Here is a 25,761-nt window from a genome sequence, read left to right on the forward strand (position 1 = left end):
AGATAGGAGCCCTAGGACACCCCCTTTCCCCCCGATAATAGAACGTGACTGTGAGCTGGTGCCGGCTCTCTGTGCTGCGGATGGCCCCCGCCCCCCTCCTGCTCAGGGCTGTCTGCCTTGATTTCCAACTTTCTCAACTGACTGGGATGAGCTGTGATCTGAGCACGGGACCAGGAGCTTGTCCTGAGGTCCAGGCAGCAGGGAGGTGCAGGGGAGAATGGACAACTGTCTGTCTAGAAACGGTCCAAGGTTTTCATCAGCCTCTGTTCTCCCTTCGGAGCCTCAGCAGTTCGCCTCAAACTCCTCAAGCCCGTCTTGCTTACACTGGGGCAAATCACAAGTAACTACTAAAGTTAGTGGAGTTGCTTTGCTGCAAAGCAAGCGTAACCAAGAGAAGAGTTGGGCCCTTGAGGCTGTGGGGTGAGCACAGGCGCTCGGAAAGCGATGGATTGGAGTTGGTATTGCACATCACCTGACTTTCAGCTCATTTGCTGGTAGCCATTGCTAGTGAGGGAGGAAACCCACGGAGGCCAGTGGAGTCTGTGGTTCTCTGGCTAGAGGACTGGAAGTCAGGAAAAATGTATTCAGCATGACCTTGGAGAAATCATTTAATCTCTGTCCCCCAAATCCGTGTGCCCTAAGTGGCAGTACGATATGGTAGCCAGCCCCCTCTGAGCCAGAATTTCCAGTCCAGAGACGTGGGTAGTCCACTGCATTCCTCGTTGGATCAGCCGAGAACAAGCCCTTACAAGTCTGCCACCTTCCCGCGGGAAGGGATCAGGAAAAGAAACAGGCTTGTGTTGACTGGAGAATGCAGATTGAATTTGTTAACAACATGAAACCGGCCCTTGTCCACAGTGGGACAGGTGCCAGGACACTGCATCTTGGCAGCTCTATGTATTTCCTTGTGAAAAGTCAATTGGTGGAACGAGGGTATTGCTGGCTTCACTCAAAACGCTGCTCCTGAGCAACAATGCCCTTGCCAAAGCAAAAACCAGTTCCTGGACAAAAACAAAGGTGCCCCTTGATGACGCTGCGTTGGGCAGCCAAACCCATGTGTGTACTTAAAGCACAGACTGGGAGGAGCACAATAAGGTGCAGTGAGGTGGGATTAGCTGGACTAATAACTTCCAGAGGCAAGAAAACAGATTAGGGCCCAGATCCTCAAAACTATTTAGGCACCTAACCTAACACTTGTTGATTTCAGTGGCATCTCTTGAGTACAGCATATGGGTCATGGGACTTTATGGCCAACTGTTACCAATAGCACTGCAGCAGAATTCAGGGGCTGGTGGTGGATTACAGAGACCCTTAGACCTAGGTCACTGCTTCTACCCTGGCCCAGCTTGGGTGGGAAGTTGTTACTGTCTGATCCTAGCAGGTGTGGCTCCATATCACAAAAACCCACCACCGCTCCACCTCCTTGGCAGCCTCAGCAGAGAGGCCAAAGACTGACTGGACCCTGACTGCCCCTTTCACTCTGAGAGGGGAACCTGGCAGGTCAGTACGAGCCCATCCTGTACCTGACCCTATGTCCCCTGCCTTTCCCATCCTTGTAGAGAGAGCCTAACAGCCACTGTTCTGAGTCTAAGACAAGAACCTGCTCTCTCACCATCTGGCATTGCAGTGACTCCAGCCCACGCTCCCTCTGTCACCAGCTCTCCAGGGCCCTAGCACCCTACGGAGCATAAGGGATTGTGAGTTGCGGCCGAGTCTTCTGCTTACCGGCATTGAGGCATTAACCACTACACCAGCCCCATAGTTAGGTGCCAGCCTCATGCACTTACTGTACCCTGGCAAACCTGCTGTTGGGAGGCCTTGGAGTCGTTCCTGGGCGCTTGGTGACAGAAGGAGGACTAGCCAGGCCCATCGTATCTGAGCAGCTCCTCCTTTACCCTCTCCCAATAAAACACACTGCAACGATTTATTTACAAAGCTTTATTACCGCAGTGAGGTGCATGGAAGGGGCATTGCTCAATACAGGATCAAAGGGTACAGAATGAGATAGAGAGAAGGAGAGAGAGAGAGAGAGACCTAAACTAAACTAAACAGCTGCCTCTTGCTTGCAGTCCCCATTAGGGATGATCTAACCATGGAAAACAGCATTTGAATTTGGCAAACAGGAGCTTCTTGCATTTTCCATGTTAACGTTCCCTCCAGGGGGCTGGTTCAAATCCAGCTCAAGCCGCTAGCCATTGTAAGATGTGTGGTGGTTCCTGTGAAACAAGTTAATGGGTTCTTGGCGCAGGTCCCAGTAGATAAGTGGCCACATGACAAAAATCACCCTCACTGGCACAAACTGGCCTCTTCTGCTAGGCAGCGTCAGCAGAGAAGCCAAGGATCGAGTGGGAGGCCTTCTCCCTCGCTAGAGACAGGGGCTCAAGGGGAGTTAGGCACCTACAAAAGCTTTGAGGATCTGAGACAGGGTCCTTCCTGCAGATCCAGCTTGAGGCACGTTGGTGGGGGAAGCTTGACCCTATCTGCCCTAGGATATAAACTAGAGGACTTCAGGCTCCAGGGCTGGTGAACCAACACTGTGATTTGGCTCCACCTCTTCAATTGTCCAGTGCCATTTCACATTTTAATTTTAAAGTAATCCCACCTGCCCTGTCTCCCCTGTGTTCAGTGCCCCTACACCCACACTCTGGTCCACTGAAAGTCATGGAGATGCTCTAGAGGGTGGAATCATCAAGCTTTCTCCTCTGGTCAGCACTCCCCTAGCAGCACTGGGCTTCCCCCTGCCACACGGAGCTGGAGTTTGCTCGCGTGTTCCTCTCTCGCTCTGTGGTCTGTCAGAGAAGCCCAGGGCCGGTTTTCTTTTAGCAGGCTCAAGCAAAGAGGGCAAGGACTAAAGGGACCAAAAAGACTGAACTGTCCAAAGGAAGGGCCTTTCTGTAGGGTTGAAGGCATGGGGGAAGCTTGCATTGCTGCCTCCTGTACTGCACTGGGACGTGTGATTGTCTCCTAAGGGAAGGGGCCGAAGCCCCATTGTTTGGCACCGTTAGACGGACAGGACAGGGCACTAGTAAATGGAGAATAGGGGAAATCTTGCATTAGCCTCCGGCCTGGGATGGATTAGATGCCCCATAGCAAGAGGACTTGCCCATCTCTATCGTCTAGATGGACATGCCGAGGCTTTCAAACATCTGGTCCAGCTGCCACCTTTCGCCAGCACTAAATTCACTTAACAGAAACGAGCCATCCATTGGCAGGTTACGGGAAAAATCAGAAAGATGAGAAAGGAAGTGTGTGTGTGTGGGGGGGAGATAAAGTAAACGAGGCCGTTAAGGAAAGAGAATCCATAACGTGGAGCGGGAAGATGAGTGCGTTCCACCTCTGAGACGGCTTCCTCCATCTTCCTTCTGCCACCCCAGCTAACTGGTGCCTCCCAGCGGGGAGGTGGCGGAGCAGTTCTCTACGTTAACGGAGCGTGGAGGTCTCTCTGCAAAGCCAACGTGTCTCCGCTCCTTGTGTTCTGGGGAGGGGAAAAGGGAAAGAAAAAGATGCAGAAGCTGTAGATTGTGAGCTCCCCAGGGCAGGGGTCACCTGTTATTTGTTTACATGTTACCTAGTGCACGGATCCTGGATTGACAGGAGTCAGTTTATGGCTCTGAGGTGCAGGTCCTTAGAGCCTGGGGCTGTGGGGGCCCTGGGTCTCTGCCAGTCCCTTGTCACCACCAAGGGACTGTCCCTGTAAAATCACCTCACCAATCCTGGAAGCTCAGGCCCCGCAGGAAGTCCTGTCGCAGTGGCCAAAGTGTGCGCCCCTGCTTCAGCCAGGAAGTGACCCGCGAGGGTGGCTGCGTGACCCTGCATGCTCTCCATTGCCGCTGCATCAGAGTCCGCTCTTGCCTATCTCCTGCAATCTGCCTCCAGCCCATTCCCACTTCACACCTGCCCGTGCCCTCGGCTCCTCCTGCTCCTTGCCTCGTCTCTGGCTACTGCCCATTCGCTGCATTCCTGACCGCTGGCCAGCAGACCCGGCTCTGAGCCTGGCTCGTCGGCTGCCTACTGACTCTGACCTGACCCCCCAAGCACTGATCCGAGTCCTTCCTATTGGGCCAGACTGCCTGCGTCCCGGTTCCTAACATGTAGAGACTACTGGGATGACAATAATCATGAAAGCGGCTCTCCAAACTGCCCCAGGCTGAGATCCCTTTATCTAATGGGAGGACCTTGCTTCCACCCAACACTCTGTCATTTGCAAAGCCGTTACCCTTTGCAATCCAGATGCATGATTGAGGGGGAAAATCCATTCCATGGATCCCACCAAGCGAGCCTCTGGGGCAGGGAGCCCAGCTTGTAGCTGTTAAAAGAGCCACGTGGCTCTTTTTGTGAGAGTCTGGGGTTAACCAGAGTGTTGTGGCCAAACTCGAGCTCAGGGGAGGCCTTTCTGCTGAGCCAAGCTTCTCCATGCGGTTTCAACAGGATGCAGGTTCCCCCTTTGCTTTGTGTTCCCAGCTGTTAGTTGCCGTGCGCTGTTAAAACAGTAGCCACGTTCCACCCCAGAGCTGGCTGCATTTCAGCACTGGGGATGTGGCTCTTGCGTTTTCCTTTGCTTACCCCACTGTTGTGGGTTAGATGAGGCTTCTTTAATGAATGTTTGTGAAGCTGTCAGAGCCGCCCAAGGAGCGGGTACCCCTGAAGTGTTAACGTGCTCTGCATTAATTGGCTGTATTTATGGACTCTGCATCCAGCCCTGATTAATTCTGTCGTTGCTCCTGCTACACCCCCACCACCATTCTTGCTCCTCAGGCTCATGACGTTACCGCTTGGGGAAGGACTGTCCTGTCCTGGATCTGGTTCTTGGGCCTTGGTCCCGTCTCCTTCAGTAGCTTCAGGTTTCTCCCATTCAGTGAGCGAGTTCAGTTCATCCCCAAGCTCTGCTATCCCGCCTGCAAAGGACACTTTCTGGCCACCTACCGGGAGTAAACACCCGCATGTTAAATGATGGGAGTCTCCATCCCCCATCACTGAGGGGTCCAGGCTTCATGCAACAATCAGACAAGTGCTTTAAAACGCCACCATGAATCAGTGAAATCCTGATGATCGATCGAGCCCAGGGCAGATCCGGATCCAAGCCCTCCTTCCCCCCAAATTAACATTAGGATCCTCTGGAAAGACCCTTCCCCTAGTTTCTTCTACCCAAGGCTCCAAAGTTCCTCCCAGGCAGCCCACCAATCTACACGCTCCGGAAAGGCTAATTAAAGACCTTTGGGAGCCTGATTAATTTGCAGCCACAAAAAGCCACTGATTTGGGGTTAGGGTGACCAGATGTCCCGATTTTATTGGGACAGTCCCGATATTTGGGGCTTTTTCTTATATAGGCGCCTATTACCCCTCACCCCCATCCTGATTGTTCGCACTTGCTGTCTGGTCACCCTATTTGCGGTATCTCAATTTCTGAGACACCTTGGCCCGGGGCCCAGCTGACTGAGGAAGAAGAGGGCAGATGGACAAATGGACGGGAGCTGCGGGTGATCTATGTCCTCTGAAAATTAGGCCTTGTCTACACTACAAATGCCATCCTGGCAACCCCCTGGTGTAGACGCAGCTTGTGCCAGCAGATGGCGTTTCTCTGTTGGCAGAGCAAGACCACCTCCCTGAACAACATTAGCTATTCTGACAAGACTTTGTAGCGGACACCTGGCTTTCGGGCTGGGGGCTTGAAAATGGTGCTAATTTTAGCCTTGATGCTTCAAAACCCAAACAAGGAAAATGCAAAGGGAGACCAAAACCAGGGCTGATAAAGCCTGGGCCCCAGGTTAGCGCCAGGCCAGGTAGGTGCCTCCTCTGAAAGCATAATGGAGCTGCTAACTGACCCTTAACCCTGGAGGCATAGCTGGGTCTCCCACCCACCACAGCAAATCCCCATTGATCCGCCATTGTCTATCGCGCCGGCAGATTACCTTTCCTTTTGTGTGACTTGACGACAGCTGGATAGATACGGGGTTCAAATGCTCTGGCCTCAGTTCCTGGGGCTTCTCGGTGGGCAGCAGCGAATGAGAAAAAGAACAAGACGCATTGCACAGAATTCTCCGTCGGAAATATTAACAAAGGGGATAAACAAATCGGCAAGCGGGCCAAACCCATGTCACAACTCGATGTGCTCTGAGCAACGGCCCTGCAGGGGTACAGACGGGCTCCCCTCTCATAGCTAAGCTGAACGGTGGGACATGCTCACCGTGTCCAGGCACAAATCAAGGACGGTAGATCCTGAGCAGCACAGTATTAGGGGCCATCAAATGCCCGGTGAGAGCCCCGACTCAGAGTGAGGGGGTTGGGGGAGAGTGATTCTCTGATTTACACTGGTCTCAATCTGAAACGACTCCTTTACAGTCCAAGGATCAGGTCCCTAGGCCGGGAGGAACCCAGAGCTAGGACAATCATCTCGGAGAGCTAGAGGATACTGGTGCCCTCCGAGTGATCCCCCACCAGGGGAAGTGGGTTGTGGCATTGCCGTTGGTTTCACACAGCATGAGACCACCCCCTAGGTGAGTTACGCCCTCAGCGTTCAGCTTTCCCGAAAACTAGAGGTGTTGCCTGCACTTTGAATGGGGAGAGATCAGACTTTGTCGGGTTAACGTGCTTCCCTGCAGTGGGAAGAACCCAACGCCAAGGGGAACTAGCTAGTTTGGGAGAGCCAGGAAGCTGAGAGGGGAGAACCTCCCAAACAATGGGTTACACCAGCCCCTCCACACCCACAGCTTTGGGGGCTGAGAGGGAAGGGAAAATGGGACCCAAAGGGAACGGCCTCCAGTTGGAGAATCACAAAGCAAACTCCTGCCGAAGGAGGTTTTGCAAACCCAGGGTGTCGTCGCTGCAGAGTTAACTCTGGCGTGGTCTCCAAGCCCTCTCCTGTCCACACACAATCCTGTTGCCCAAGTGGGTCTGTCTTCACTGCAGCTAACCCAGGCTCTTATCCAGTTTTAGCTCCAACCTCTGCCCACCAACCGACCCTCTCGGACTTGGTGAGTCTTAAGCCCAGGCTAGCTGACCAGGATGGGGCTGGGTTAGCCCCTGGGCTCTAGTTTAACACTGGCCAAACCATTTGAGTGCTTATTGTCCTCCAGGGCTTTCCCACAATTCCCCCCATGCGCCCAGGACAGACCGATTCTCTCCACAGCTGACTGGCAAAGAATCCTAGACAGCCCAGCTCCCTGCACGCAAAGAACCAAGGGATCTTCCCCCCTGGGAAGTCCTAGCAACACACACAGGAGTGAGGGCCCGTTAACTGGGGCCTGCCTGCTGCTCACCCCAGGGCTAGATCATTAACTCTGCAGTGCAGCCACGCCCCAAGGGCACAGCTGGGTTTTGTCCCTTGCTGCTGCCAAGGGAAACTGAAGTAGTAGCAGAAAGGGAAACTGATGGGCTTAGTTTCCTTGTGTGTGTGTGTAACTGTGACTGCTGGAGTCTGGGCGGGCTGCTCCCTGTCCACGTGTGCCCTGAGCCAGCACACTCCAGAAATGGCAACGAAAGTTAAAATGGCACCAGCCACAAAGACTAAACTGAAGGTTGAGGGTTTGGGTTTTTGATGCTTTCAATTCTAATTTGTCGTGACCCAGAGAAGGAAACGTCGGGCCAGATGCTGATCTCAGTTAAACCAGCATAAATCTGGAGAAATTCCATTGACTTCACTGGAGTTACTCCAGATTTACATGGGTGGAAATGAGATCAGAATCTGATTTTGTTACCAAACACAGGGGCCAGCGTCTGGTGTGAATTACCCCAGAGTAAATCCAGAGCGGCTCCATTCATGTCTCTCTGGTTTTGCCTCGGAGGAACTGACAGCAGATTCTGGCCCCCAATTTTTTCTTGGCAACCTCCCTTTCAAAACAGAACAGCGCCAACCAAATCAATGATCTGTTGTGGCAGGAAAGAGAGGACTCTGGGGCAGTGAATGCAAAGGGGGTTCCTTCATTACGCCTGCTGGATGCAGACGGACATCACGGTTCTCTCTGCCTCCAAGACTTGCTCAACACCCTGCGTTCTGCCATGTCAACCTTTCTACGCTCCACCTGCCCCTCCTCCCCCGCACACCTGCCTTGCCGCCCCCTCCAGAACCTCTGGCTGTTGTGCTTGCAAGAAGCCTGGACACCAGTGCAGGCGTGAAACCCCAGGCCCGGCTCCCCGAGGTGAGAGATGCCGCCCGCCGCGAAGACATGTGCCTCCTGTCCCGATAAAATGTCTCTCTGCTGTAATCACCAGCTTCCCGGCGCCTCTGGAGCTTAGCAGCAGGGCGGGGAGTGTGCGTGCACACTCGGGAAGGGGTGCGAGCCTGTGAAAAGCAGCATCAGCTGTTTCCCCAGATTTGGCTGGAACCGTTTTCTTTCTTTCCGTGGTACTTCTTGTACAATCCCTCTTCCCTGGCCTCGCACAAGAGGGAGCCATTCCCTTACCGGAGTGCTGCTTTGGCAGAGCTGGCTTGGGACGGGCTGCTGCTGCCTCAGGTGCCAGAGGCAGCTCCTTCATCGCCTGGGCTCCTGGAATGAATACAGGAGCAAGATAAGCCATCTGGGGAGCGACCAACGAAGGTCAGGGCGGCTGGCGCGCCGTCTGCGGAGCACAAATCCTGTCCCTCCCCCACTCCGCTGTCACCGGCAATTTCAGCCCAGTTCAGCCACTCTCTGTCACCCCAACGCCCCATCGCTCTTGCTACCCTCTGATGGCCGTTTGGTGGGGCGAGCTTGGCAAGTCTTGGCCCAGTTGCAAATAACACAGGAAAAATCTCCCCCTGCTGCAGGTGCCTCTGCTAATCCCCCTTTGTCTTCGGCCGCAGCAGAGCAGCCAAGGACTGAACGGGGCCTGGAGATTGGCTGCCCCTCTCAGCCCTACAACGTTGCCACCAGGTCAGGATACAGCCCCACTGGGCCAGATTCCTCGTGCCGCCATGGCCTGGGGGTTTGGATTCAGGAGACCTGTGCTCTAGTCTGAGTTCTGGCAGGGGCCTCAGGGCAACTCCGTGCCTCAGTTTCCCCTCCCATCCGTTACCTCCTCTATTTAGACAGTAAGTAACTGGGGGGTGGGGCAGAGGCTGCTTCTTGCTATAGGTCCGTACAATTCCCTGCACCATGGGCCCTTGATTGCTGCCGAGGCCTCTAGATACCTCTGTAATAGATCTAAATCACAGAACGCAGGGAGAACCCTCTGCAGCTGCTACCCTTCCTTCCTTCAGATGCCTCCGCTGCTACCATGTGGCCTATCAGAAACCAGCCAATTGGCGACGGCTGGAGGGGCAGACTGGGACAGCTGGTGCTCTGGCTATTGCTAATTGCAAAGGTATCGATGTCTATCAGATTGTATCTGTCTGATTATATCCTCCCCTCCCCCAGCCACCCCCTCGACTTCAGACCCGACTCGTCTCCTTAGACTGTAAGTTTGCTGGGAGATGGGACAAGTGCCGAGTTTTCCCAAGTGTTGGTGCAGGGCCTTGCCTCATGGGGCCCCGATCCTGACCGGGGCTTTTAACCGCTACTGGGACACAAATCGGAAATGGACACTCAGGTGCTTGGGGGAGGGGCACATGACAGATTCCCAAATAGATTTCACTACCATTGTGCTGGCAGCGCTCGGTGTGTGTGGGGAGCCCCGGATTGGAAGGGGAGGGGGCTGCGGGGCAGGACTGAGGGGCACGGACAGAGCTGTGGAGAGGGGGAGCCCCAGGCTGGGATCGCAGAGGGGGAATGTGCGTCTGAATGGAGCAGCGTCGATGGAGCGGTGGGGTGGGAGCCCAGGACGATGAAAGAAACAAAGAACTTAACTCTAACCCCAACCAGCCTTTCCCGGAGCGGAAGGGAGCTGAGGTGCCGAAGTGCCAAGATAAACGTCCCCGATTCCCACCCCCCTGAATTTAACCGGGGTGGTGGTGGGGGGAATCTCGCCATCCCCCAACAGTGCAGGGAAAGCAGGTGGGTGGGCTGGGGTGGGTGTGTGTCTCTGCCTGAATGCCAAGGCACCAGGCTCACCGCTCCTTCGTGCCAAGCAACAGGGATGGTTTCCTAGGTGACTGACGGCTCATTGTACCAGGGAGGGAGCGTCTGCGTGGCGGCGGGGGGGAATATTTACAGGTTTCTCCCTAGCAGCAAAGGCGCTAAACGAAGGGATATTTTAGTATGCGCAGCGGGTCCCTGGTGAGTGGGATCCGAGGGGGGTGGGGGGGAATAGTGAGGCCTTTAAATAGAATCTTGCTACGCTGGCAGCCTCCCACCTGCTTCCAAACTCCTTGACCGCCAGACTCGGATCCAGGGAAAACTGCCCTGGACTAAAGCAAATGAGCAGGAATTTCCTTCCCAACGGCTCTCCTGTCCCCCACATCACTTCCTTCCAGGGCTCAGAGCGGTCAGAACCCCCACCCCACCCCCTGCTTCCCATAAATGGCCAAGCAAGCCCCATCTGCCCTCTGCGCTCCACCCCAGGGCCTTTGACCAGCCTATTCTGGGCTCTGATCGGGTAGCATCCCTGAGTGCCTTTGCACTGGTGTCCCTGCTGGAGTCTGGTGGTGCTCGTCCCTGGATATCTGAGCATCCAGGGAACCTAAGCAGCTGAGCCCTGCACAGGGATCCATTGCCCCAGGGCACCAGGCTTGGAAACCTCCTTCTTTCAAAGAGGAATCTCAGCAGAGCAAGGCCAGCAAAATGCCCTGGGAACTGCTGAGCCACCCTTTGAGCTGGAGAACAGATACGAACTCTCCGCCAACACTGGCAGCCAGGAGCAGGACGAGTCATCCCGCAGCTCCCGCTGAGCCTAAACCGATGGCTCGTCCCGCTCTCCGGTTCCGGGACGGCTCCTCAGGCTTCGCGAGGCACCCCAGGGATGGACTCAGCACAGGGAGGAAAGCAGCGATTCCCATCGCCGTGATACCGAATGGGACAACCCTGCTAGCCAGAGAGCTGTGATGTGTGCTGGCGTCTAGCACTGTCCCCACATGGAGAAACTGAGGCCCAGAGCAGGTCCCCAAGGTCAGCCGGAAAGCACCTCTCCTGAGTCCCCGCCTGGCAGTGAAGGGAGAGCTGCAGCAGCCGCCAGCCACTGGCTACGTTTCTTGGCTGCATGATTTGCAAAGGACCATTCTCCCGGGGCTGTTGGAAACATAGCGCCAACCTTACGGGATCCAGGACTAGACGCCCGTCTGCCTGGCTCCCAGGCCCGTCCTTGTAGGACATGATCATGCTGCATCGCACGGCCCTGGGCTCCCCTCCTGAGGGAAGATCTAACGACCTGAGCTTCCCCTCTGGTTTTCCATTACCCCTCTTCCCAGGCAATGGCACCGCTGTGTTACATGGATGTACGGCAAGTTGCAGTACCAACTGCTGCCACTGGGATGCAGCCAACTAGCTGCCCCTAAGGGGGAATTTTGGGTGCTGCAGGATGTGCAGACCCAGAGCAGGGAACCTGGTGGGGCCGAGTCCAGGGGTGCCTGCCTGCACCTGCAGCCCTACACCACTAGCTTTGGGCACCAGCTGCTCCTGCCTCCCCCCAAGTGGCTATTTATCCTGCACGTCTCTTACCAGGAGCGCCGCTGCTCTCGAGTTCACACGGGCCGGGGATCTCGGAGTCGATGTCGTCTGGGTCACAGGGCTTGTCGTCCTCGGCCTCCCCTTCGGAGCTGTCCTCCTGCTCGGCAGCCTCCTCGTCCTCCAGGCCGCTGCCAGCCTCCAGGTGCGACTGCACAATGCGCTGCATGGCTGGAATGCACAAGGAGGGAGGAAGAGCCATGTCGTGCCAGTGGGAGCCGGGTCCAGCCAGTGCAGGTTCCAGGCGACCCAGCCTCTGTGGTCTCCGGCACCAAGCAGTGGAGTGCGGCGGGATCCGAGAGACGGGAGCCACACCCCACTAGCCATCTCTCTGTAGGATGGCAAAGCACTTCACAACCCCCAGGTGACATTCACAGCCTCTCTCACAGCAGGTCAGTGCTATCCCTGCTGCACAGATGGGGGGAAACTGAGGCACAGAGCGAGGAAGTCACTTACCTGAGATCAAACCCAGTCAGTGGCTAGAGCTGGAACAGAACCCAGGAGTCCTGGCTCCCAGGCCTGTCTTCTAACTACTTCACCTTTCTCTCGGAACTCCTCACAGACCAGATTCTTCTTTCACTCGCATCAGTTTTATTCCCAAGTTTACACACTGATTTCAGAGGAGTTAAACCTGATTTCAGTTGCTGAGAGAATGTTATCAAGTCTGAGCTCTATCAAGGACATTACCAATGTATTCTTCACACCATTGGTGTTACTGTAACAGCACCTGTGAACCTAAAGTTTGTTTCCTGACCAGTTTTTCCCCTCCATCCCGTGTGCATGCCGGCCTGTTTGTTACAGGGTTGCTTGTGACACGTGAACACTGCTTGGCTATTGTGGGTGGCTAGTAAGCACAGGCCCACGGGCACGGGTTTGTCATTGCAGGGCAGTTCCCCGAGTGGTGGGCTCGGCAGGCGCTGACAGCGCCTTCATAGAAGCATCAGTGCCTGAGCTCTGATCCCCCTGCGCTCTGGGCGTGTTTGCGGAGCTGCTTTCTGGATGCCCTTGGTTCTCCCCGGACTAGCGGACCCAGCGGAGGAGGCAATCTCCTCCTGGGAGCAGCGAAGCCTGGTTGCATGGTAGAGACCCACCAGGCCTGCACACATCAGCCCTCTGCTGAACCAATCTGCACATGTGCCTGGAAACCCAGCCCTGGCAAACCTCTGGGTACGCCGGCTCAGTGCAGTACACAGGGCAGCCCTATGACAGCAAATGTCAGTGCCTGCATACGCTCGCCCCCCCGCCCCAGACTGTGTGAGTGCGTGTGTGCGCGTGTGCTCCGGACAGACGCCTCTAGCCTGCTAACGGACCGGCCAGCAGATTGGAGACACACAGCTTCAGAGTAACAACTCAATGCTGCAGCTTCCCACGACCTTCCCCCAGCCTGCCTGGGGATCGTATGAAAGCTCAGAGGTCAGCTGTCCACACCCAGTCTCAGAGCCTGGGTCAGCTGATCTGGGCTTGCGGGGCTCGGGCTGCGGGGCTCTCAAATTGCAGTGGAGATGTTTGGGCTCTGTCTGGAGCCTGGGCGATGAGACCCCCACTGTAGACATACCCCTAGCGCCCCTCTTTGAAGGGCTCCACGGGATCTCATGAAGCATCAAACGAGCCAGAGCGGAAAACCTGGCCAGGAAGTGAAGTGGGGAAGCACCCAGGATTTAATACGGCGCCAGCTCCCACCGGGATGATTGGCCCGTCAGCAGATCACGCTGCCGCTCACACCCCGGTGGGCAAGAGGAATTAGCTTCACGGCCAGTGAAACAGACAAAGCACACGGGGGAAAACCCTCCCTCCCTCAAATGAATCCGGCGCTGCCTCAGCGCTTTGAGCACTGGACATGCTGACCGGGTCCGGGTCTTCATCCGCCTCCTCCCCTTCACCACCAGGGGACGAAGTGGGGAACCTTCCTACCTGCTCGCCCTGGCTGCGGTACAGAGGCGGCTCAGCAGGGTTCCAAGCAGCGTGGCAGCCTCCGTGAAACCAGCGCCAGCCACTAACTTCCCAGCCAGGGGAGTTTGCAGCTGGGTGTGGGGCCGCCCAGAGGATTCGGGGGGTCTGGGGCAAAGCAATTTTGGGGGCCCCTTCCATAAAAAAAAGTTGCAATACTCTAGAATAGTATATTCTCGTGGGGGCCTCTGCGGGGCCTGGGGCAAATTGCCCCACTTGCCCCACCTCTGGGTGACCCTAGGCTATCGACCTCATACTGCCCCCAGGGAACACGCTAGGTAATGTTCACAGTGCAGCTGGGAACCAGCCTCCCGGCCCAGGCAGACAGACTCGCGCTAGCGCGGTGCATGGATCTTCCGGCTCAGGCAGGTGCCCGAGCTTTCGAGCCCCCTCGGCTTGAGAACCCCCCACTGCTAGCACGAGTCTGCTTACGTGAGCAGGGCGATCCGCTCCCAGCTGCAGCGTAGACAAAGCCTCTGCGGCCTGCTCCTCCACACCCCCTCCCTAGAGACCCTGGTGCTTTATCAGTGACCTTGAGACGGTGCGAACAGCGCGGAATTGCCACCCCGTCCGAGCCAGCACCTGCCCTCCCAGGCCGGAGATCACCCCCGACCTGAAAACCCGGCCGTGGCGTCACAGTGGGGGGGGTGAGTCCTTACTTAGACGCCTCAATGCGAGCTGAGCTCAGCTGACAATTGGGGCTGCTGAGAACCAGGGCCGCCGAGGTGAAAAAAAAATTCCGGGCCCCCCAGCAAGGGCAGGCTGGCTAAACAGGGCCGGGGAAGCCGGGCCCCGGGCCCCCTTCCAGACCGCCGGGCCCGGTAATTTGTACTGGCTTCCCCCCCTCTCGTCGGCCCTGCTGAGAACCCTGTCAACAGTGGACACTTGTCTCTGTCCCGCGGATCGGTTTTATTTCCCCAGACAAGGCGGGTCCCATCCCTGGCTGAGATCTACATCCCTGCCCAGGCTGAAGAACGAGGAACCAGGTGCTTTGTGGGAGCTAAGGGGCTGAGGACAGGGCCGGAAAGAGGTGGTTACGGGCACTCAGCAGCCGTCTGAAATGCAAGTGCTATCGCAGCTGTGAGCCGAGGGGAAATAGGGGTTTGGGGATAAAGGGGGGACAGGGAGGCAGGACTCCTGGGGTCTCTTCCTGGCTGTTGATTACAGCAGGAGGCAAGGGAGTCAGGTTTCTTGGTTTGTAGCTGCAGGAGGAAGTGGGGTACGTTGGATAAAGCAGGGGCCTCCCGGCAGTCAGGACGGCTGAGTTCTGTTCCTGGTGGGGAGAGGGAATACAGTCTAGTGGCTGGATCACAGGGTTGGGGGCCCCAACTGGCTTCTATTCCTGGCTCTGAGAGGGAGTATGGTCCAGTGGTTAGAGCAGGGGCCTGGGTTCTATCCTGGGCTGGTCAGTGTAGGTGTCTCAACCCCCTTGATCCTAGGAACTGAGGCAGCGGGAACCGGGAGGCCAAATCCCAGCTGGGCCTGGGCAGGTGCGACCTGAAGCCACTGTCCCTTTAACACGCCAGTTAGCTTGTTCCACCAGTGACGCAGGACTGAGGGCAGGGGGAATGGCGGGCGGGGCCCTGCTGCCTCCCCCCTGGATTAGAGGAGAGGGAGGCTGTGCCAGAGCGCACCCCCCACCCCAGGGCCACGCTTCAGCCTCCACTGGCTCTGAGGCAGCTAACGCTGCACCCAGCCCAGCTGCCAATGCACTGAAGGGGAGTGCGGGAGGTTGGGAGAGGAGCCAGAGAACTTAGTGATAAGCTCAGGGGGAGAGAGAGAGTGATGGCAAAGCAGGCGGGGGGAAGCACCCTCCTCCAGCCTTGAAGGCAGCACAAAGGAGCCTGCCGGGCCTCCCTCTCCGGCCGGCCTTGAAACCAGCCAGTGCCTGCATGGGAGCCAAGAGGCAGGAGCCAAGCCAGAGTGGCTGGCTCGGCGGCCGGAGGGCCAGCGATCGGCATGGCCGACGTTTGGGGCTCCCCAACACTGGCTGGGATGCCCCGAGGCCAGGCTGGAACAGACCATCCCAGCCCCTGCTGTACTCAGGGCCGGGCGATATTGACCCTCTCTTCATTCCACTGACCCTTGGGCCCTGATTCACCCCAGCGCTGGCACGGGGACCGAAGGGAGAGAGGGATGCGCCTCTCTAGGCCTGGGGCCTGCTCTGGCCCTGGACAGAGTTAGAGGGGCCTTGAGCCCCCATGGCCAATGGGCATCGGAGCCACCCAGGGGAGCGGGGCATGGGAACACCCTGGCCATACCCCCTCCTGCCCCTGTCCACCCTGTCCTGCTCCCAGCACTGGCCGTGGAAAGGGGACGATTCATGGGGCACGGGGCTTCCAGATCACAGGGGCCATTGGAAGCTGAAGAACTGGCCCTTGGGTGGGTCATTTTAAAGGCACAAGGGTGTAAAACTTCCCGGGGGGTGGGGAGGTTAACAATTCCCTGGGCTCGGCACGGGGGTAACTGGGTGAAATTTACAAGGGTCCCGACTACAGGAGCCCATTGTCCCTTCTGGCCTTAAACTCTGATGAATCCTGTGACTCCTTGGGTCCATCTGCACAGCAGGAAAAGACCCATGGCAGGGCCACAGCTGGCCCGGGTCAGCTGACACAGGCCTGGGCTGCAGGGCAGTAAAACTGCTGCACGGGGCGGCTCCCAGAGCCTGGGCTTCAGCCCAAGCCTGCATGTCCCTCTGGCTATTTTCAGGCCTGCAGCCCGAACCCTGTGAGTCAGCTGACCGGGGCTCAGACTGCAGTGTAGACGTGCGCCGTGATGCACAGAGAAATCTTGGGTGTGAGAGACTTGGTCCTGGCCTTGATGGATTTCACCATGTGGAGCTGAAACAAAGCCAGATTCGGGGCTAGATCCTCCACTGGTGCGAACGGGCACCCCTGCGCCAGAGGCACCCCTGGTTCACATCAGCTGAGGGTCTGAGCCCAAGGCGCTTCGGGGTTTTTCCAAGCTGTGAGGCCTTTGCTGGCCCAGGATCATCCAGGCTGGGCCCTTCTCTAGCCATGCTCCCTCTGGGATGCCCGTTTTGTGAGCGATATCGACCCAGGGCATGATTTCCCCCTTGCTTCCCGCAAATTACACACCCCTCTATAGCCCCATAGGCCTCAGCTCCAGCAGGTAACGCAGCCCCCCAGCACCATCTGGGTCCTTCCCTCTCTCGCTGCCATGCGGGAGGCAACGTGCCGGAACAAAGCAGGGGGCTGGGAGGGAACACGGGGGAGGGAGAGCAGAGCCCGAGTCCTGGCAGATTTCACAGAACCCGAGATGTGACAGAGACAGGTGAGAACAATAGGTGCGTGCGGATTACGTGGGAGCATGCGGCTGATGGGAAATTGCTATGTACGGTACAGAGCGTGTGTGCACGTATGTGCGAGCTTGACGCAGTGTGTGTGCGTGCGTGCGAGAGAGAGACAGTGTGTGTGCGCGCGTATGAGCGTGCAGGAGCGAAACTGGGTGATTGTGTATGTGTGGGAGAGGGAGAAGCAGCCGAGCAAGGAACGTGTTGCCTAAATCCACTCCTCATCCCCACTATCCACCATTCATGGCCCCGCTCCAGGCCTCAGTTTCCCCGTCTGTAACGTGGGAGTGGGGGTGAGCCTGAACTCCAGGCTGTCTGCCCTGCACACTGAGATCCCCAGGGCGGCAGTCAGAAGGGGTGAGCTAGGCGCAGCGAGGACCCTCTCTCTGGATCTCACCCCCTGTTGAGGCGGCCCCATCGCCACGCACCCTGCAACGAGATCCCTGCGGGGCAGTAAACTCTTAAATACCTGGCAGCGTCTGCAGCACAGACAGATTGTCGAACGCACACACGGCGTCAAATTAGGGCTTTAAATAGATCATGTCAGTAAACACGCTGGGCCTGATTCATCTCGCTCTGACATTGGTGTAACTCCACCCGCTCCCGACATGTCGCTCCTGATTTACACTGGGAAGAGGAGAGAGGAGAACCGGGCCCTCTGATTTTCCCATTGTCGCTCATTCAGCTCAAAAGGTGCTAATGAGAGATTTGGGTTTGGTGTGGGGTTGGTACATTACACTCTTTCACCTGGCAACATCTGACAGCTCCGACAGGGACCCTTGCTAAGAAAAACAGGGCCAAGCCTGTTAACTCCACTGAAATCAGCCAGAAGAAGTATTTGTACAGAGCTTAGCACAACGGGGCTCAATCTGGTTGGCCTCCACAAGCTCCTGTAATATAATAATGGAAGAGAACTTGGGAGGAAGCGAGAAACATTCACCTCGGCGGAGAGGGTCCTTCCCAAACGTCATGTACCATCCAAGTCCCATTTAACGACTTCAAAATAAGCTTAAGTGGGATATCAGCAATGCACAAAATATATGCTGGCCCATTGCTCACAAAAGGCAACAAAGGTCTTTTGCTGATGAAGACAACTTGGCCATAGGCAAACCCAGAGAGAAAAGCACAGCTCTTTAACCCCCAAGATCGGACCATATAACTGTCAGAATCGCAGAGGGAACACATTCTGGGTCTCAAACTCTGTCTTTTTTTAAACACAAAGCCTCTGTAAAGAGGGAGCCGGAACTAGTGGAGTGAACACGGGTCTGGCAGCCAGGATCCCCCTATTCTAAGCCCAGCTGAGCCACAGACTTGCTGTGTGGCCCTAGTGCAAGTCACTGCCCCTCTCTGTGCCTCAGTTTCCCTACCCGTAGAACAGGGATGGAATTATTTCGCTTCCTCTTCTGGCTGCTGCTGGGCTTATTTGATCTCTGCAGAGCTTTTAGCATTTTTAAAGTGCTGCACAATTACTGCCACTCAGCTCTGAGGCATTTAAAATAAAACACACTGGCTATTTTTAATGGGGTATGGGGGGGGACTAAACAATGTGCCGGCTCCCCCGGCTCTGCAGCAGCAGTTGAAGCCCCAAAGTTATGATCCAAAGGATTTTGTGGCCTTTAAGGATTTGAACTTTTCCCTTGTAGCTTTTGGAAACCGAAACTGGCTGCAGGGAAATGTGAAACTGACTAGAAGCAGGAAGTGAAACTGACCAGGTAAGATTCACTGCCCCAAAGCTGATGGAAGACCAAGAAGGTGTCTATCAACAAGGAGGTGAGTGAATGAGGATGGAACACGCTGCTGTGCAGCGGGCAGTGAAAAGGCCACGCATCCCATGGGGATGAAGCAGGACTCGAGTGATACATAGACCTTGTGGGTGAAGTGGGATGTAGGTGATGCATAGACTTTGCACTGTCTTTCGGCACAGGGGTGAATTTCACCGCGGCTCCCAGGCTCTCTTTTTGCAAAGGATGAAATGAAAGCACCTGTACCTTTAAGAGAGGGAGGCGTGTAGACACACGGGTTGGTCCTCTTTGTTTTAAGCAGGTGGCCCTCGCCCAGCGTTCTCTGGAAGGGAGGAGAATGGATTGTCAACCGTACCAGAGCAGAGAAAGCAAGAGTCTCCAGTGAACATGGGCCTACGAATGGAGTTGCCCACTTCAGGTTGAATGGTTTCTTGCAACATGTGTTAACTCCTTATGTTTAACAGCCTGTTCCATCTTGTATCTAGCTGGGACGCTCTGGGAGTGCTCTGGGATGCTCTGGGAGAGCTCGGTGTGGCATGAAAGCTCCTCTCTCACCAACAGAAGCTGGTCCAATAAAAGATATTCCCTCCCCAAGCTCATCTCTCTCATATCCTGGGACTGATACAGCGGCAACACTGCAAAGGTATTTAACTATCCCTGACATCACTGGGAGTTTGGCACCTAAACATCTTTGAGGACCTGAGGGCCTCTCTGCACAGAACAGGGACGGTGCGGTCACTGCACTGCCAGTGTGTGTCAGACCGGAGCACAGTTCTGTTCACTCCAGGAAGCAACTGGCTCCTTACTCCACCTGGGTGGGAGAGAAGTGGGAGTGGCTTTCTGGAGAGAGAGGATCTAGAGGGTGGGCTGAGATTTCCTGGAGGAGGAGCCCTAGGAGCTGCCAGCCCTGAGGAAAAGGGGTTTGAAGTGAACTTTGCTTCTCTGTCAATTCCTGAGACTCCAAGGAGTGGGGATGGTGCTTGGGAGAGGCCGGGGGAGTTTGGATTCTAACTCATGTGAGTGGACTGTGTCTGAGAGCAGGTTGTGGGATGTCCCTCCTCAGACAGGCCAGTTAGTGCCACTTGCTATTGTGGGGCTGGGCTGAGGCCATTGTCAAACACCCATCAGATGGTTACAAGTTTCATTCACCGTCAATACCGAGCTGGGGCAGGATTTGAACTGGCCACACGGAGGTGAAAGGTTCCGTATGGCACCGTCCATGGCCGCCAGCCAGGGGCTGGTTTTGTTAGTACACTGCGAGGTGGCGAAAGTATGTGGCAATGACGAGCTAAGTGGCAAATCCGCTGCAGTAACGAACTGTGAGTTCTCTGCATCATAGGGGGGCAGGGGGGGGCCTTGAACAGCAGCCAAACCCTTAACCGGTTCCTAAGCTTCAGATTCCTGGCTCCTGTTCACTTCTTCACCTCCCATTACAGCTTAGCGCTTTGCCGTGTATTAAGGAATTTCATTCCATTCGAGATCAAGGAGAAGTCACGGAAAATGTGGGCCGAGAGAATCTCTGGCTGCGAGCTCCTGGAGCCTGGGGATTGAGCCGGGCTTTGCGGCAGCTCAAGTTGTTTGGGAACTTTCAAGGTAACTTTGCACCGCGCAATCTACCACTGTCATGCTGGCTTCACAAGGGCAAGGAAAAGGCCCAAGGCCATGAGCCGGGGGTGCCCTGACATTTTCTCCCTTAATCAATGCTGAATAACCGCGGTGCCTTGCAGGGCTCCTGATAGGTAGCGACCGAAAGCAGCAGCTGTACGCGACCAGCGCAAGCTTCCCCTGCCAATGCCCCTCCATCCTGACCGACGGTCCCCCACTAGTCCAATGCACAGCTCTGCCAATGCCCCACACGCCTGACCTGCCATCCCGCTGCTATTCTGATCCTTAGCCTCTCCGTGTCCCATGCCCCGAGCCCCACGCCCAAGCTCGGGCAATGCCAGGGGAGCAGGTTTTTCCACCAATGGGTGAACTGGGATGAGTCTCTCTGGGGACGGGTCATGCCCCGGAGGCCGCGTTGGTGCCTGTTCTGAGCCAGTCACACCACTGGAGGAAGAGGCCTTTGTAGCATCCGTGTTGCCACTGCCTCCACCCTCCCAACTGACGCCGGTGGAGGGGGCTCCTGGGGCTGCCGATACAGGTCAGAGCCTGGGTTGGTCGTTTTACTGCGTCTCCATTCACCCAGCCCATCCTCCCCGCTCCCTCCGCGCAGGGCCCCGTCACTGACCTGGTATGGGGAATAATCCTCTTCTGCACGAGGAAGAGGGCGGGAGAGAGGAGGGAAGAAGAGAGAGAGAATGAGGACACAAGCCAGGGGAGCGGGACGGCCGCAGGGGGCACCCACTCCTGGTCAGAGAGGGGCCCAGTTCTCCGGGCGCTTGGGGCCAGAGCTGCCGAGAACGGAAGGCAAATGCCTCTTCAGTTCAGGGCCCCAAGGCCAGGCACTCGCCCCAGCCCCCATGCCAGCCTCAGGCAAGGCTGCAGCGAGGTCGCCAGGCAGGGAGGTGCCCAAATGGGGAGAGAGTCCCCTGCCAGCACCAGCATGGGCTGCGGCGCCAGGCCATAGCAGCCCAGAGCCAGACCCGCTCTGCTGGGCACCGAGAGCCGCCTCGGGCGTCCCTCCAGGCCTCTCAGTCTGGGATCCGCCCTCCAGGCTGGGAGGGGAGGGGGATCCCCTGGGACCAGGAGGGGGCGTTGGGGTGGGGAGTCCTCAGGCTTCAATCCCTCTTCTCCCAGGCAAGGGGTCACCCGCCCCGCTGCCCCGGCGCACCTCAGCTAGCTGGCGATGGCCACGAGAGCCCCCCCTCCCCCCCGGCCCAGCCACCACCAGCTGTGACCTGGCTCCCCCCAGCCCTCTCCTCCCCACCAGAAAGGCCGATGAGGGCCCTGATGGTGGCTGAGCCGCTGCCTTTGTGGAGACCTCCCTCTGCCTGGCCTCCTGCACGTTCTGTGCCATGTCCCCCCCTGGCTGGGACGGAGGCCACGACCCCCGCCCAGAGCAGACTCACCCGGGGACGAGTGCTCCGACATCTGGAAGAGCATGGCGGGCGTGGGCCTCCGGCGCCGGATCTAAACAGGGGAGGAGAATGATTTGAACATCACCATTCGGGATGGGGGTGAGGAGAGGTGATCACTCCTTGCTCCCTCCCCCACTCCACCTCGCTTCGTTTGGGCCCACAGGGAACAGGTTTCCCCGGCCTCCACTACACCCCCCCCATCAGAGCCGTTGTTGTGGTCCCCAGGACATGGCACCAGGGCAGCGGGATGCTCAGCCAGGGAGCCCCCTCCGACATCCTTGGTGCCGATGCCTACGAAGAGCACGGTAACAGTTAGGCCGCAGGGGCCCGGATATCCCAGCTGACCAATATTGTCTCGTTGTTTCCTGGCGCTCCCCTGTCTGACCCCATCTCTGGTGTTATGCTTCGCTTGCCAGCTCCTTGGGGGCAGAGGCGAGCTGTTTAGTGTGTGTTTGTACAGCACCTAGCGCAACAGGCCCTGGAGCAGGACTTGAACTCCCGGGTGCTACAGTAATACCAATAATAATAAAATCCTGCACCCCTCAGGTAACCCTTCACCATCACATGCCCTCTCCAGCCCCCCACCGGCCCTCTAACCCAGCACCCTAAGCCAGGCAAGTTCATCTAGTCCACCACCTGGCTATACCAAAAAGCTGCAGACAAACCTTACAATGTACGTATCATCACCGCCCTCTACTGGGCAGCATTGGACTTGCACATATTTACCCTCTACAGGTTATAAGCCCTGCAACAGCTACAGCCAACGGGGATTTCCCAAGGGGTAGGAGCAGGTTTCCAGCCCTGCCACACTGGACATTGCACGTCCTCTGGGAGCCCTTTGAAGATGACAGAGCAGCCAGCGCGCACGATTTTCTCTCTCGACATTGGACAGCCCTGGCCCTTGGAATCACAAACATCTCTGATTTCAATTTTTAAAAATAAGGACGTTTGCAGCCCCCCGTGGCTGCTGGGGAAAGCAGGGAAACGTGACACAGGTGAAGTCTCAGAAACCGGCAGGCGAATAAAAAGAACCCCCAGTTTATTTAGTTTAAAAAAAACCTCATGATTTTTTAGCCTATCTTGTGATATTCTGGGGGGACTTTGACTTGTGGTTTTGGAATGCCTGGGGCTGGCCAGGCTGGCTGACAATCCTAACACCCTTGTGGGGAGGTGTGCGAGAGAGAGAGAGTGTCAGAGTGATCTAGTGTGTGCATTGATTTTACATGGGTGTCGGGTGTGTAAGTTGGGGTGTCAGTTTTGTGTATCTGTGTGTAAGTGACCTTGTGCACGCGCGGGAGTTGGCTTTGTGGGGAAGTGGCTGAGTGGTGTGTGCCTTGGTATGTATCGGGGTGTAAGTGATTGTGTGTGAGATGGGCGCTGCGTGTGTGTTGGCGTTGTGTATCAGTGTGTATGTACACGATCTAGCGTGTGTACATGAGTGTGAGACGGGAGATGTAAGGGGCTCGGGCCTGGGGATGTACCAAGTTCTCCGCATCCCCGGTTTATTAAGCAGGGAAGCGTCTAAGCCCAGGGCCTCCCTCGCGAGGAGGTGGTAGGAGAAGATGGGGCAGGCAGTCCCGCTGCAGGGGCTGGTCAGTCCAGCCCAGCGGGATGAAGGGAGAGAGATCGGCTCTCGCAGAGGCCAGGCTGGGGGGCCAAGCACCTGGAGGAAGTGAGATCAAAGCTGAGTGCATCTTACAGGGGGGCAGTTTGGACCATTCTGGGGGCTCAGGTGGGGCAGCATCAGGGCAAGCTGCTGGGACCACCATGGCAGCCTCATCCCTGGCCTGGCTGGCGCCCCCACGTGAAGGGAAGGGAAATCAGGCTCCGCAGCCCTTTGGCCTCCCTGTTGAGGCTGCTAACGGAGGCCAGCTGGCGCTAATGGTGCGATTTGTCACATGGACGCAGGTCCGCCAGATGGAGGCCCATGAACTCAGGTCACATGGGGCATCCGACTTCCATGAGATGGTAACTTGACGGGCCATTGGCCTGACTGGAGCTGCCCCCCCAAATATAGGAGTCAAACTACTCCCACGCCTGGAACGGAAACCAAGTTTCATCTCTGACCGATAACCCTGAGGTCACGCTCCTCTCCAGTAACACATAGGCACTGGGCCGGTTATGTGGCAGGAGGGGGGACAAGTGTATTGGTTAGACTTGCAATTCACGAGGATCACCAGCGCGAGCGGAACCCGGGTTTGCTTGTGAAATTGCATCTGGCATCATAGGTGCTGGAACGAGGGGGGCTGGGGCGGGGGGTGGGGAGGGGGCTGCCGCACCCCCTGGCTTGAAGTGGATTCCATTATATCCAGGGGTTACAGTTTGGTTCAGTGGCTCTCAGCACCCCCCCCCCCACACACACACCCCTCTACAAGTCGTTCCAGCGCCCTGCCTGGCATGCACCGTCTGCAATCTCACCTGGCCCAGCCTGGAACTCGGAAGCCACCTAGCTCAGGCAGGCAGGCAGGAGGCCCCCCAAGACAGGGGGAACTTTGATCCGACACCCTCCCCACCCTTCTGCTCTTTGCTGGGGGCTCGTAGGGCCCAGAGCCAAGTCGCATCTGGATTCAGCAAATCCAGTCCTCAGTGCTGCCTGTCTGGAGGCACCTGGGCTTGACAAACACAACTCACCCTCACCTGTGCAGCTGGGGGAGGATTTTGCAGCCGGATTTAACCCTGCGTGGTGACTGGCCAGCACCGGATTTAACCCTGCGTGGTGACTGGCCAGCACCGGATTTAACCCTGCGTGGTGACTGGCCAGCACCGGATTTAACCCTGCGTGGTGACTGGCCAGCACCGGATTTAACCCTGCGTGGTGACTGGCCAGCACCCGAACGGCTGTTCTCGCTCCAGGGGCATGTTTCTGCAAAAAGCTCAGGTTCTGCCCTCCTGGCTGCTAAGGGACTAAGGTGCCTTTTATGAAATTCCAGCCCTTTAATGCCCAGATGCCTCAGCCTGCTGACCGGCTCTAGGACAGGAAATGGAGTTAGGGCTGAGCAGGGAAGGCACGGGTGGGGGCATGGTGCTTTCCCGGGGCTGTGCTCAGACAGCGGGTTCGGGGGGCATTCGGTACATAGGGTCTGATGCTCAGCTGGTGTAAATCAGCCCCACTGATGTCAATATAGCCGCACTGATTCACACCAGCAGTGGATCCCGCCCGCTGCTTGTTGGCGTGAGTGTGAAGGACGCGTGTGTATGTGAGTGTGCGCTGGGCATGGGTGTGTCACGGCGGGGTGCGTACCTTTGATTTTTTATTTTTTTTAGATGGAAGGTTGTTTGGTGTGCCGGTGTCCTGGCTGGCTGGGGGTGTGAGGGATGCAGGGTGCACGGACCACTGTGCATTTTAGTGCATGCACGGCTGGGCGTACGAACCTGGGGTGCGCACGAGTGGCCTGGGGCGTGAGTTTGTTTGCACTGGTTTTGCGGGTGGGTGTGCAGGAGGGCTAGGTGTGTGCGAAGGGCCAGGTGAGTGTGCGCAGGGGCGAGTGTACCCGAGCGGCTGGGTGACCGGGTGTGTGAATTGTGTGTGTGTGTGACTGGACCTGTGAGGACTGTCTAGGAGCATGTGCCTGTTCGCACGGGGGGTGCGTGTGCGACCCTAGCAAGCAGGCGCCAGCCCTAGAACCCAGCATTTCTCCGCTGTGTCACTGCCCCCTGCCCCGTCACCCCCCAGTCCCGACACGCTCCCCTTACCATGTCCACTGCCCTGGGGTCCAGCTGGCTGGGGGGCGCCGGGACGGAGAACTGGATCTTCTTGCGGTCCTTGGGGTCCATCGCACCGTCGCTCTCTCCCACTTCCCAGCGGAGTCTCCGAGTCCACGTCTCGCTCTGCCCCTGAACTGAGCGCAGGGAGAACCGTGCTGTGTGCCCCCCCTTCTTCCAGCCCGGCAGGGTCTCTCCCTCTGCTCCTCAGCGAGTGAGCCTGCGCCCCGGCCCCCAGCAGAGTTAGACAGCTCCTGAGCCCAGCTCCATCCCCGCTGCACAGTGAGTGGTGGAGACGGGAGGGGAGAGGCAGAGGGAGAGAAGAGAAGGAGGGAGGGAGGGAGGGGAGAGAAGTTATTACTGGCTCTCTGGAGTCAGCCTGAATTATTAATCTCCCTGGGCAGGGGGGCAGAGGGCTAGCTTAATGAGCCCTCGTGGGGAGCCAACTGGCGGGGGGGGGGGGGTTCAAACAAAGCCACCCACGTCCAGTCTTAACCCTTTCACCGCCCAGCTGCGGAGACACC

General features: G+C 57.0%; 1 protein-coding gene across 1 annotated transcript; it reads right to left on the reverse strand.

Moving 5' to 3' along the window:
- Positions 1 to 1,929: 1,929 nt before the first annotated feature.
- Positions 1,930 to 25,512, reverse strand: PPP1R1B (protein phosphatase 1 regulatory inhibitor subunit 1B). The gene is made up of 9 exons (XM_044999423.1): positions 25,229 to 25,512; positions 21,527 to 21,587; positions 20,746 to 20,768; positions 18,762 to 18,837; positions 11,508 to 11,684; positions 8,400 to 8,483; positions 5,910 to 5,981; positions 4,770 to 4,919; positions 1,930 to 3,475 (listed from the first exon to the last, which is right to left on the reverse strand). The coding sequence occupies exons 1-9, from the start codon at positions 25,307 to 25,309 to the stop codon at positions 3,375 to 3,377; spliced, it is 825 nt and encodes a 274-aa protein (XP_044855358.1). The 5' UTR covers positions 25,310 to 25,512; the 3' UTR covers positions 1,930 to 3,374.
- Between the last annotated feature and the right edge of the window lie 249 nt (positions 25,513 to 25,761).

Source organism: Mauremys mutica, chromosome 25, assembly GCF_020497125.1.
Source record: "Mauremys mutica isolate MM-2020 ecotype Southern chromosome 25, ASM2049712v1, whole genome shotgun sequence".
NCBI classification, from domain to species: Eukaryota; Metazoa; Chordata; order Testudines; family Geoemydidae; genus Mauremys; species Mauremys mutica.